Source organism: Haliaeetus albicilla, chromosome 19 (assembly GCF_947461875.1).
Source record: "Haliaeetus albicilla chromosome 19, bHalAlb1.1, whole genome shotgun sequence".
Lineage (NCBI taxonomy): Eukaryota > Metazoa > Chordata > Aves > Accipitriformes > Accipitridae > Haliaeetus > Haliaeetus albicilla.
The window spans coordinates 18,209,066-18,222,689 of record NC_091501.1 but is presented as its reverse complement, the minus strand read 5'-3'; the positions used below and the strand labels follow the sequence as shown (position 1 = coordinate 18,222,689).

The following is a 13,624-nucleotide window of genomic DNA, read 5'->3' as shown; positions in this document are numbered from 1 at the left end:
ATTGAAAAGATCAAATTCTTGATAGAAGCCTGAAATTGTATCTGTGGAAACTGCTTTCATGTGCTACTTTTGTGATGACATTTATAATGCAATGTTTTTAACAATGCAATTTCATCATCTTATAAATATCAATTTACCATTAAGAGAGGAAGGAAAGAACATCAAAAGAAGACAAATGCAAACTTACCACCGTTTCTGCTTTGTTTTAATTGAACTAGTCTTGTTCAGATAAGCCTCTCTATCTCTTACAAAAACAACAGTTTATAGTTTAAACTGTGAAATTGTGTGTGTGTGTGTGTGTTGTAATTATGGTGCCTGCTAACAATTTCATACTGCCACATTGCACATATGGCTTCCAAGCTAGCTTTATCTGAATCTTTGTGAATCTATTCTCCGTGCTATTAAACTGAGCACATTCCACATCGTTCAAAAGTAATTACACTTTTGTCTAGAGTGTAGGAGACTGCTCTCCCCAAACAATGAAATTCTCATTATTAGAGCTGGCACAATAACGGCACTGGTGTTCACAACACTGTGCATTGTACCATCACAATAACTTATCCTAAGCTTGATGCACAAAGGTACACTGGAAATTAAAATTTCTCTAAAACCACTGTGGTTTTTTTTAATAGGCATTCTTTAGCTCAGTATAATTAGAGTCCTATTTGACTTTTTAAAAAGCTACATGCATTCATATTTCCATTCTCTTCACAACTTCTGAATAGTAGCTAAATGCTCTAGCCGCATGTTGTTCTGATCCAGTACTATTCACATGCTGATGACCCCAGACCAACAGGTGAAGTACAGGCCAGCACGTATGGGATAAGAGAATTCAAATGCAGCATTAAACAACCTTTTATTTTGGTCAAGTGGAGGAAAAACATGAAACAATGTGTCAGTAAGCTCTTTGACCAGTAGTACTGTTGTTCTTAATATGACCAAAATTTCTTAATATTATTCCCAAGTTACAGAGGAATAACTTCATCCACCACAGAAATGCAACATTTTTTCGTGTGAAGCAATAAAGCTACTTAACAGCGCACTGTAATATTTCCTATCAATTAACAGCACTGCTGAAAATGAACTCTAAATCCCACTGCAAGTGCAGGACAAATGTGGGCTAGCAGTGCAGTCACACAGTTTGGAACAACTGGACAGTGGCAAAATTATACTTTACCAGTTTGATCTTTAGGTCAGAACTTCCTTTTTTTTTTTTTTTTTCAATCTCATCCAGCATTTGACTGATATTCTACAGTTAAGAAGAACAGTTGAATTTGACCACAGTACACCATGCCTGTGGTATACTTTAATTAGCGCTTTTAGCTTTGACGTCTCTTATTTTCAGAAATTAGCACACAGACACCACTGGCAAGATCAGTAGTCTTGAGAGTGGCAAAAGCAACGTGCTAAGGCAGACAAATAGAAATAAAGAAAATAAATCCTTCCAACTTAGATGAGCTAACAACTACCTGTGCTATCCAAATACTGTAGCCTTAATAGGTTTCTTCAGAGAGATATTGACTGATACTGTAATCTTCAAGTGTTTCCCCACTAAGCTTATTGCCTGCTACAAACATCCTAAGGGGACTCTCGGATATATTCTAGGTCAAATTATTTGTCTTTTATTTTCTGCTGAGCCTTTGGTTCAAGTCTGGTAAATTATTGTTTTGTTTGTCCAAAATATTGTTTCTTACTTACAATACGTATCTAGTTTCTTCTATCAAGAGGAAGAGAGTTTGGGATAGAGTTGCCCCTGCCATTCACAAAACGACAGAATGGTTGGAAGGGACCACCAGAGGTCATCTGGTCCAACCCCCTCCTCAAGCAGGGCCACCTAGAGTCGGCTGCCCAGGACCGTGTCCATACAGCTTTTGAATATCTCCAAAGATGGAAACTCCACAACCTTCCTGGGCAACCTGTTCCTACGCTCAGTCACCCTCACAGTAAAAGGCGTTTCCTGATGTTCAGATGGAGCCTTCTGCATCTCAGTTTGCACCCACAGCACTAACCCTTCTCTGGCTGCAGTTCCAGCATCCTCAGAAATACCCTGTTCATTTTGATGGGAAGACGGGGTTTGCAGCTTTTTGTCAATTCTGGCTGGGTTTGAACGTTTCTTTCTAGGGATTTTGCCCTCCTTTTATAACAATTTACCCAGCATCCAGAGCTGTGTCTCTAAGCTGGCAGTTGTTACAACTTGGTGAAGTGCAACAGGGTGAATTTTCAAAAGTCTAAGGGGGTAAACTGTTGAGTTATCATCACTCTGGTAATCAGCCCTTTACCTTAAGGATCCTAGGATGTCCCAGCTGGCAGGACTTGTAAAAGGAAGCACAGCTAGAAGTAACCTAAGAAAGAGAGGGTCAATTAGCAGCTAGAAAAGTGAGGCCAAGAAATTGATTCTCGAGGTTGAAATTGTTTTCCTAACTGTCCCTTCACGACCCAGTGGTGAGAGGCAAAATACGAGGCGGCAGGGATGGCTGTGGTGACAAGAGGAATTCAGCTACGCAGCCTACTGATGAGACAAAGCTGTGTAAGTCCATACCCTTTCCAGATCCCTTGGCTGTGGCTTTCTTCTGCTGAGATTGTTCCCTAAGCCAAATGAATGTTGCACATGTAGCTAACACAGAAAGATCTCTCTGGATCTATACCATGTCTACCTAAGAATCCCTTCAGAGAACGGTCTTAGCCAACAATCGCGCACAAAGCAGTATAGTTGAGGGTGCAGCAGAGTGATGCACTACATTATTCAGACTGGCTGTATGTCTGATCCTGTCCTATTGGACATTGGAGAGAGACCTGTAAAGGTGTACCCTGCTAAGGACAGCATGCAGCTGCAAAACGAGAACTCCATAGCCACTTGCAGACTCGGTCAGTAGGTGTAGTAGTACAGCTGACAAGCTATTAAGTAGCGTGAAGCACACTGCTGGAGCTTTATCAGTAAAACTGTATTGGACCGCACTTTGTGGTGGTGTGTGCACATGTGCGTACGGCTGGATTTGCTTCCCAGAGACTATAAAATAGCACAGAATGTCAACTCAAACAGTATAAAAATTACCTCTATAATGCTACCAAAGTGAATACCCTTTGGGAATGACTTTCATAACTGCTAATCACCCAAATTGAAGTCATCTAAAAGTTATGCAAGCACCAGGTTCAGTTACTTCCTTCTTATAACTACATACCACAACAGCAGAAGGAGTGATTATGTATATTTTACTCATTTATACCGATTACTTCCTTCTTTCTGGAGACACACAGGCTACATCCTTTCTGACCTACCTGATAATGATTTTTACAAGACACTCCTCACTAAGAGAGAGATATTACCAAAATGTCACATTCATACAAACTGGCGAGTTTCTTAAATATATACGAAGACAAAACTAGTCCGTACAATCCCCCAAACATGCTTCAGATAAGCCTACATCATCTCACTACTACAGCAAAACTGTATAAAACATGCAACAATTCAGTATCTTGTATTATAAAGACACAGAACACGCTGTTTTGGCATCACATTAAATATAGCCTTCCTAGCAGGAAGTAACACTAGATGATCAGCTAAACTTTTTGGTCTTAAAAAATATAAATTAATAAAGAAGTTAGTTAAAATCCGTTAAAGAGCAGTTGTTTCAGTGAGGCATAGTTAATATACTTCTGCTGAGTTCCTTAGAAGACAATGAGTTTTTATTTCATTAGGCTCTGATTCTACAGTACTGGTGTCATCAAAAGTTTATCTGTTGACTTAAATGTTTTCAGGAACAACCCCTTACCTTCAATATACTCTCTTAAAATAGGCCAAAATACAGCAAAGCTCATACACCGGTTACATATCCTAACATCCCATTGGCTCGAACTGTATATGAACGAATTACATCTCCATAAAACATATGATAAAGGATGAGAGGTAAACAAGCTAGAAAAAGTTAATGACATGTCTGCCCATGAGTAATTTTTCCAATTACCTTCCTTCTTCATTTAGAGTTCCAATAACAAAAAATAAAATTAAATATTCAAAACCACTGCTTGAACTTAAGCATTAGTCCAAAAAGGAACAAAAATGGATCAGGATTGTGAGATATTTTGTCTAGAAGAGCAGCTTCAGTGAACATCCAGTGACTTGGTCCTATGAGAAATAATAATCCCTAAGGGCTTTTTACTTAGGGCTTGTTACATATGCGTAATGAGCTGTAAGGGCTTAAATACCACTATGGAGCTGTTGCAGGCTTTTATGAGAATACACTATCACCTATTTTGCAATGCCTCTTTAAAAGCCTTCAAATATGCAGGTCCATTCATTATCTTCACTTAAAGTGAAATTGTCAGTGCCCTTGTCAAAGTGGGGGACTAAGAGAAAAGTTACAGTCAATTTGTAAACAGGCAAGAACTGCGTAAGTGTGCTCACAATAGACGGCTTTGTCGAGGTGCCTAAGTCCTCCTGGGGTTTCAATGCCTTTCCCTGCACCTTTCAACCTTTATAAAAATGAATCACAGTACTCTGCATGAAGGGCCCAAACACGTCACATTACAATAGTGACACTACGACACTAGTGAGGAACATGGCATTGCTTTTTGTTCTTTTGTTTGTCTGCTTTTCGATAAAGCCAGTTCTGGACTTCCAGTGGGCTGTTAAACGTAACGAATTAAGCGCACAGTGTCACTTGTAAAGTGCACAAAAAGGTGGGAATTCACAAGTGAAAAAGTGGAAGGCTGATTTAATTCCATAAGCACAGCAAATTTTCTTATAGGTGTCTGTGGTATGTGAAATACACATCAGACGTGAATTTTTAAAACTGGCAGAATCCAAAGTTGCTTTTATTTTTTTACCCTTTACACAGACTTCCGTGCCTTACTACTGCATAAAGTTGGCATTGGGGCGATATTTCAGACCCCACGCCAAACATGACTCTCACTTACAGTGTTCCAAAACCATTTACTGTTTGGTGAACATGTACGCTTCAAATTCGCATCACTATAGCTAAAAAATTTTACCACCCTAAATGCCAGCAGGCAAAGGTGAGGAAAAGTGGAGTTTGCACTGCAAGTGATTTAGCATTTGTAGCAGAGGGTAAAGGCAGTCCAGCTAGATCAAAGCTTTCACATTATTGTAGCATGTTCTGTACGTGTAACTGTGCATTGTATACTCCATAAAGTACAGATCTGGATGCCAAACTACTGTAGAGGCAGAATTCAAAGAATGGATGTAAGCACAATAGACCATTAGCAAACCTACCATTGTGTTGTGCTGAGAAGTGGGAGTCCTATGGCCACAGTTCTCTTGCGTCAGCAGAGAAACTGGCTGAAATTCCTCAGAGTGAGGCTTGTTGGGAAAACTCACATGCAAGGGAAGGTGAAAGGCTGGGAGCCCGTCACTCTCCTCTTCTCCCACTTTCTGTCTGCTTGTCACCATGGCTACCTCTCCATCTGCTTCCCCATACGGAGAGGCTGGTCGCTTGGAAGACATCCTGGAAGGAACAAAAGAGGAGAAAATAATGAAACCTCCAAATAAATCCTTAATGCCGTCATTGTGTGGTTAGGGGCCATTGTAACAGAAATGCCTTTTTTGTGCTGGCAGAGAGCAGGAAACCATCCAAATACCACTGCAAAGCATACACAATTGGGAACAATGGCCAAGCAGGTAGCAACAGAACAGTGGCTTGTTTGTTGTGAGAATAATACACTAATACAGCACTCTCTTGTATTCTGGCTTCTTAAACATGAAAATTCACCTAAGACGACTGTATAATGAAATGCAATTCCTTTAAAAAAAATACCCATCTGGTTTTGTGTTTGCAAGAGACTGTAAGAAGATAGAATGTCTCCCGATACAAGCTATTGTCCACTTAGCTTTTAAGGAATAATCAGCCGCATGTATTTAACCATAACTGATAAAAAAAAATAAATAAAGTAAAATAAAATAAAATAACTTGCTAGCAAGCCAAAACGTCTGTGTTTATAAAACTTCACCCATGTGAACAACACAATGTTATAGTCATGTTGCAAGAATCTTTTCAGGTTCACCAATCTGGGATAGTTAAGCAATTAAACATTTGGACATTAATGATCTAAGTTTCTTGACAAGACAAATTCAGGGTTGCACTTAAGTAGATGAAGATTTGCTGTCAAGATACCCTGTACTTCCTACCTATAGCCAGATCAGGAAAGCTCACATGTAATTTACATCTGTATCTATATAAAAAAGGACACACAAGGAAGATACATACAGCACACACTGTAAAAATCACACACAAATCTTGACTTAAAATTCAGGCCTACATTCCAAATTTTTTGAGACTGCCTGATAACTCTGTTCTGATAGCATGTGTGTATCTTCAACTTTTAGAAAGACTAAAAGAATCCTTATGTCATTGGAAAATCCAGCTTTCGTCCAAACCAGGCACTACTGAAAATCTTACAGAACAATCTGAACCCAGAACACTTCCAGCTTGGTCTTCAAAATAGAGGGGTCCAGTGAAGTATTAAAATGCAATCGACTTCTGGGATTAATTACAGCAACATTGTTGATGAAAATCAGGGTATGTGCATGGATGGTGTAATGGGCCACTGTGCTAAGCAGGGGCATCTGTAATAAGGAGTGGAATGAGAAATAAGAAATCCTATAGGCATAGTCAAAAGAAGAAAAGAAAGAAAAAAACCAGAAACATTTCATAGAAAATAGGAAGTTATGAACAAGAAAACTAAAGACTATTGTACGTAAAAGTTGAAAAGACAGGCTGAAGTAATACTGCTCCTCCTCAAAAATCTAGTATTTATGATTCTAATTACCCCATTTTGATTTTCCACTTCACAGTTAAAGGACTGCATTTCAAAAGCCCAGCAGCCTCTTGAACCACGTGTGGGGCTGCTGTGAGGTAGAGCATGTCCATACGATTTGGCATATTGAGCACGAAATGGTTCTTAGCAGCAGTCAACTGGGTCTGAAAACAAACAGTGACTTTAAACAGCCCTTTGTTAGGACTTATTTTGTTTCTAATGATCTCATTTTGAGCTTTGCCTCCTGAGCCAAGTTAGATATTTTTAAAAAAAAAAACAAAAACAAAAACAAAAAAACAACCCAATAAAACGAAACCAAAACTCAAACAAAAAAATCCCTACCAGAACCTATACTCAGCTGCACATCGCCTGTTCTGAACACCACCTATTGCCTGTACATAGAGAAGCAATCTGTATTTTCTATTAATGTTTGACTTAGTCCAACAGACTAACGCTTCATACATCCTACCTGAATTCTGTCTTCTAGGCTTTCCCACCTACGTGTCTGTAGCAAAGCATATGTATAAAGACAGAGATCAACAGATAGACTCTCACTGGCAGTTTTCTACTAGCCCACTGAATTCAGCATTTTACAGCTATGTTTGACGTGACAGATCCCAAGCTTTTCTTCTGCAGAAACCATGCAACTCCCTCCTGAAGTTAATGTGAATTATTCATATTCTGCATTGCACTGCACCAAGATACACATTTGCTATTGATTCTCAGTGTAACATTTTGGTTACTCATTTCAACACTGCCTTAATAGAAGCTTGGGTTTTTACACAATCTCTCTTTCTGAACATCAGCACTAAGTGGCTGTCTCAATTTTGGCAAACAAAAAGAGAGGGACTCAAAATCATTTGTCAATCATGCCGCAATAATGTTCTACACTTTAGGACATTTATATTCGATAAGATGACTGAAGATATTGTAAACCATCTACAGAAGTCTCCACTACAATTCCCTTTGACAATAAAATAGAGCGAGGATGCCTTCCTTTGTATTGATGATTTGTATTATATACGATATGCCCAAATTGCGTTAAAAACTCCTACTGCTGTAAACTCAGAATAATCCAGATTCTGTCACATTGCTTCACAAGGGAAGTTTGACTATCATGTTGAAATAACGCTCTTCTGCTAACTTTGTAAGTGCATACATGGCTTCCTGTACTGTGTTCAGTTAGCATGCTGCAGATCATCATCTCCTTCTGCTTGTCACTGTTCCCAACAGGGATGATACCATTTTCTGCAGGGAATTTATAAAAACAGGCAAGGAAGGTGTTGTGGTTTAATAGAGGTGACCACCTCCATACACTAGCAATAACAGAGATTATTATTTTTTTAATCTAAAATGAAAACCTATGGGTTGGACTGTAGGCCAATCTACAGCCATACTAGAGAGGGAAGAAGAAACTTCTTCCTTCCTCATGCAGCTCTTAAAAGCTGCAGTTTAAATTACAAGCCACATGTCCATCACAATCCTAGAAGGCTAACAAATAGCTAAAATGGCTAAGGCACAGAAGTTAAGGATTTAATCTGCATTAATCTTCCAAGTGACTAGGACACTCAAAGAACTGAATGCACAAACCTAGATAAGGGTCACACAGCTCAGATGACTGCAAATTGTTTTCAGGTAGCTCTGTCCATAGCAACATGAGTTAGGCACAATCTGGCCTTGTCAGAAATCTCATCGTCCCCTTTAACATCAAACACAAACATCAGAGTTTCGCAGAAATTACTTACTCCTTATAAGTATCTGGGAAATTTCCACAAGAAAATGGAAGGTTTACATAAGTAACTAAATCTGTATCTACTTTTGGAAATGTCTTCCAAAAGGACAGTAACTATCAAAGCCTGTAGCAGTAAAGGATCAAATCTCCCATAGGTTCACAAGCAGAAAACAACACGATACAAGGTAAATACATTCACAGATGGTATTTCATTATTTCTACAGCTTTATGGGTCCCTCTTCTGAATTTGAAATGCTCCCACACTGTGTATCCTTAAATTCTCTTCTTTTCATGTATCTTCATTTTCCTACTGAGCTAATACTAGGTCTTAACAGATTCTGTATCTGAGATGCAAGCAGAGTTGCCATTATAAACAATAAAGAAAGGGAAACTGCTAAATTCTGAGTAACAACGTTATCTGAAACTGAGCTCTTATAAACAGATCTAGGTCTAATGAAGGACTGGAATTATCCCATCTCACAAAGGACTGCAAACATCCTGGATCTACCCTCAATGATAACACGACAGTTTACAACTTACATGACTTCAAGATCTTTTCCTCAAACTAGTTTAAACTCAGAAGGGTTTTCAATTACACCCCTCTGAAAGGTTTACAATGAGAGAGGAAACATCAGTTTCCTCGAACAGCTTATGGATAGGATTAAAAAAAAACAACAAAACCCCAAGATATAACTCTCAGAAAAGCAGCAATACGGTGGACCAGATTCTGAATGTAAAAGGGTGTCTCTGCAGATGAAATCTGTTGCAACTTAAGACTTGCAAGAGGAGCTGCATTTTGAACTGTCATTAATCATTCCTACTGAATATGAATAGTTAAATAGTAATTTTTTAGACAACCTAAATCTGCCAAGTTCAGACACAGTGGGACACAGGCAGTACTCAGACCACTGTAGAGACACATTGGAGTTATGAAACATATCCCCATACTTGATTTTTATCAGTGGTTAGGATGGAACTGAAGATTCAGTTCTGGTGATGAATTCAAATACGACCCTGTTTCCTGTAAAAAGGGTCTTCTGTTTTTGGAAAGGCTTTTTAATATGCAGAAATTGCAGTAAAAAACATGCCTTTTGTTAAATTTTCATTAAATAAATGCTCTTCCTGGTAGCAGGAATGTTTTTTTCAGGGAAGTAAAATCTCACTCCTCTAACTCACTCTTATGCCACAAATATTTGATGCGATTCACCTTACAATAGCTTCTCCACGTATTTCTTTACTCCCCTTCAATTTACAACAGACTCTTTGTAGGCTTAAACTGATACCCTGTGTCTATTGATCTCAGTTGTTTTGGAGTGACTTCAGCAAGGCTGGCTTTTCCCACTGGAGAGAGTAAGAGCTACACTGCATCCACATGAATTGTTTCCTCATGTCATCTACAACTATTGGTTCCATCCAAATAACAGGCTACCAAATAACATTATTTTGTTTGGGTTTGGGTTTTTGTTGGTTTTTGTTTTTTTTTTCCTCCCAGAGTTCAATGCCTCACAAAAGTGATCTTTCTACAGCTCTATTTTTTTTTATTATTATTATTTTTAACAGAACCTCATTTAAGTGTCCCTACTACATTTCCATTTGTTCATTGGTTTTGGTTCATTTCATATATGATTGTATACCCAAAATAAATCTAAAATGGTATCCAGTATTCAAGGAGATAGTGCCCTCTAGCACACAACCAGCATCCATCCCAATTTGATTGCTCATGCCATAAAATTTCATAAATTTCATGTCATAAAACTCTAATCTTGTTACATTAAGCAAAATACCTCAGAAACATTTCAGATACCCACAAAAGCTTTTGGAGAAATGGCTTATCCATGTCTTCAGAAGTGACAAACACAGATGTGTCAGGAGAAAAAGATATGAGGCCATAAATCTTAACTTGTTGGGAGTTAATTAAGGGATTCATCAATCATTACACAGCTCACCCCATACGTATACAGGCAAAATCCCGTCAGCTGCCACAACCCACAGCAATCTACAGGTTAAAAACTCCCAAAGTCCCTCTGTTCTGACTATTTATAAATGACTTTGTATAATCTAGCATTAAGACCTGTAATTATAAAACAGCATTAAAACAGGCCTGCATAGTTATGGATAATTATAGTTGGTACACTTTTTAAAGAAATAAAAAGCTTTTCCATTCAAACACAGGCTTTGCCTTTTTGACAGCTCCAAGTCCACAGGATGTAGAGAGATGATTTAAATTGTATGTCAAAATTTTGATTGTGCAAGACTTTCTTTTTTTCCTTTATCAAGAGAGGCATTGTTGTTTTCTCACCATAACTAGGCGTGACAGTGCCTGACTGGAGTCGCACAGCCAGTTTCTGAATCGGCATGAAAATGTTCACCCCTTGAGTTTCTCTGGCAGCTATAAACGAAGTCTTTCTCATGGGTAGTGTTTAAATCACTCAGCCCCGTACATGGGAGACAGGCACAGAGCTGCATTCTGAAGAGATGCACAAGGACAAGATGAGCAGATCTGATCCTCCAGCAGCAGCGCGGAGGGGTCATTCCAGCTACCAACAGCATCAAGAATTTACTCACTCACACAGCCTACATCCAAACCAAATGTTACACGCTAAACTAGTCCCTGAACTTCAACGGGATTCAATCCGACTCCCCTCCTGATCTGCAGGGTTATTTCCCTCTAATTAAAGTACATGTTGGAAATCTGCGGACTCTGCTTTTCCGCAGGAAATACTTACGATTACAGACAGCAGCAATATTACATATATCTAATGCGTAAGCACATACACACACACGTATAGAAGCACAAACACAACCTTATCCAAAATGTCTGCCTCATCTCTGACCATGTTTAGTACTAATAACTAATAACAAATAATAAGGTTCATATTCCCAGGTTTATTGAAGCTATGATCTCTCTACAGACAGTCCAAGCAAAAGGTGCTAGTTAATACCAATGACTGTCTCCATTTCACTTTGGCCCCAAATTCATTCATTATTTATGTACACTGAATAACTAGTACCTTTAAAAAAAACCAACTCTGTTCATTTTGACAGGATTACTTGTATAATAAGGTATTACTCAACATGAGTAAGGGTGGCAGACTCCCACACTCTGTCCCACTGGGAACTGCAAGCCCAACTTGTTTCTACACATACCACTAAAAACAGACTTCACTTGGCAATATCTTTGAGTCATTTACAGCCTGGTTTGGAATTCTTTACTGAAGTAATTTTACAATTAAAAAAAAAAGGGGGGGGGGGGGGAGAGAAAAAAGAAGCAAACACCTCTAATCTGCTAATCAATACAAAATATGCATGGAACATATTCTCATCTGTCACTCACACTGAGATGGAATAATCTCTTAATTATTACTTTCAAAGATTGTATCAATCGGCCTTTTTTTTTAAAACGTATATATGCTACAAATAAGTTGCGTTATTTGAAAAAGGTTTTGGTGAACTTCTGTTCACTTTTGTTAATAGAAACCAAGATGGCTGTGGCATAACCTGTGCAATATTTCTGTGCCACTGTCTATTATTATAGCTGCCGCAAGTAAACCTATGCTTAAGACCACCCAATAATTTCCATTCCACCCAACTCACTTTCTCCTTTCCGGATTTCATCCCTGTATGGGGTAATGTTAACAATTTTTTTTAGTCCACCAGTTTAGAAGATTCTGCATATAAAATAGGCAGGGAATATGCTATCCCCTATCTATTTTAAAGTTTGCATTTTAAAGTACAGTATAGTAAAGTATCAGCAGCTTGGCTGATCAACCTGATATTCCAAATGCTATGGAAAATGTTTTTTGAGAAAAGGTACCGTTTAAAATTCGAGTGGTAAATGGTTTCATTCTGACAAGTTTTGAAACCCTCAAATAAGAAAGTTCCTAGAAGTGTCTTTCAATAAAATGTTAACAAAAACCTTGTAAAATTTTATTAGAAAAATGAAAAAAAAAAACCCTAACTTTCTATAAACTCTATGCTCTCAACTAAAAATTTATCAACTCCATTTTCTTGCATTTGCAAGGAATTTATGCATGAAAAAACACTGTAAAATCAAGTCTAGTAACAATACATTGTGGAAAAAAGTTCATATGGAATGTTCCTAACGTGCATTATGCAAAGATTTTCATTGACCTTTTGAAGCAGGTAAATGGGAAAGATTCTTTGTGCATGACTAAGTTGTTTAGTGAAATACTCTAGCCTGAAACAAACCAACCTCCAACCAAAACAGAATTTGTAAGGTGATGAAGGAACTCCTATCAAGATACTATATTCTATTACTGCAAAGAATATGACTTAATTCTTTTATAGATCTCATACAGGATTTTGCATTATTGTCCTTGGTTTGTACAGCAACTAGTAGGTAGGTGTTAAGCAGTGATTTACCCAGAGACACACATTCAAAATCAGCTTTAGCATGAGAACCTGTATCCTATTTTTGTTTGGTACCTGTCAACTTCATAAACCTTTTGGTTTTCACTAGTGTGTATGTCAACTAAAAGGGCCCAAAAAATCTAATAATATGTTTATAAACCAGAAACTACAGGATCAGATTTTACTTCTGCTGAGAAGTTATGTTTCTAAAAGATCAAGCTCTAAAACCTGGATTTTTGGGAATTTCTCAGAACCTGAAGAGGCATGTAGAGACAATGTGGTTACAGCACAGGCAACATACAACCGTAATGGTGCAGTGTCAAAGACGATGAGCATCTATCAGCACAAACTCTGAAACAGCAGGATGCAGTCATTGTTGATGTTTCAAGTAAACTGAGCCTGATCACTGGCTTCTTTCATGCAAAAGACTCTGCTTGGATGATTTTGAATTAAATCCACAAGCTCATTTATTTTCCAGTGCATCCTCAAATTAACTCTGGCTTCCTCCCCCACCCCACCCCCGTTTTAGAAATCTACCTCCCCCCACTCTTCAGCTTCTCATACATCTTGCTTTTTACTTTTTATTATTATTTTACATTTGTCCTCATGTCACAGCAGAAATAGCAGAGTTTTGGTTTTATTTTCATGTCCAGTTTTAGGAACTGCTCAATGCTGAAACTAGTATCGCAATCACTATGACATTAGGTAATCATCACTCTTCTGCCTGCTGAACTACAAAGAGGAATCTAG

General features: G+C 38.2%; 1 protein-coding gene across 14 annotated transcripts in view; it reads right to left on the bottom strand.

Annotated features, from left to right (window-relative positions):
• Nucleotides 1-13,624, bottom strand: part of SOX5 (SRY-box transcription factor 5) — a 649,313-nt gene that overhangs the window by 252,752 nt on the left and 382,937 nt on the right. For 11 of the 14 annotated variants that reach the window (XM_069806597.1, XM_069806598.1, XM_069806600.1 and 8 more), the window contains one exon: nt 5,231-5,462. In XM_069806597.1, the coding sequence (XP_069662698.1) occupies nt 5,231-5,461 (231 nt within the window). In that variant the 5' untranslated portion in view covers nt 5,462. The remainder of the gene's footprint in view (nt 1-5,230; nt 5,463-13,624) is intronic. The other 3 variants (XM_069806603.1, XM_069806606.1, XM_069806607.1) reach the window with 1 other exon arrangement.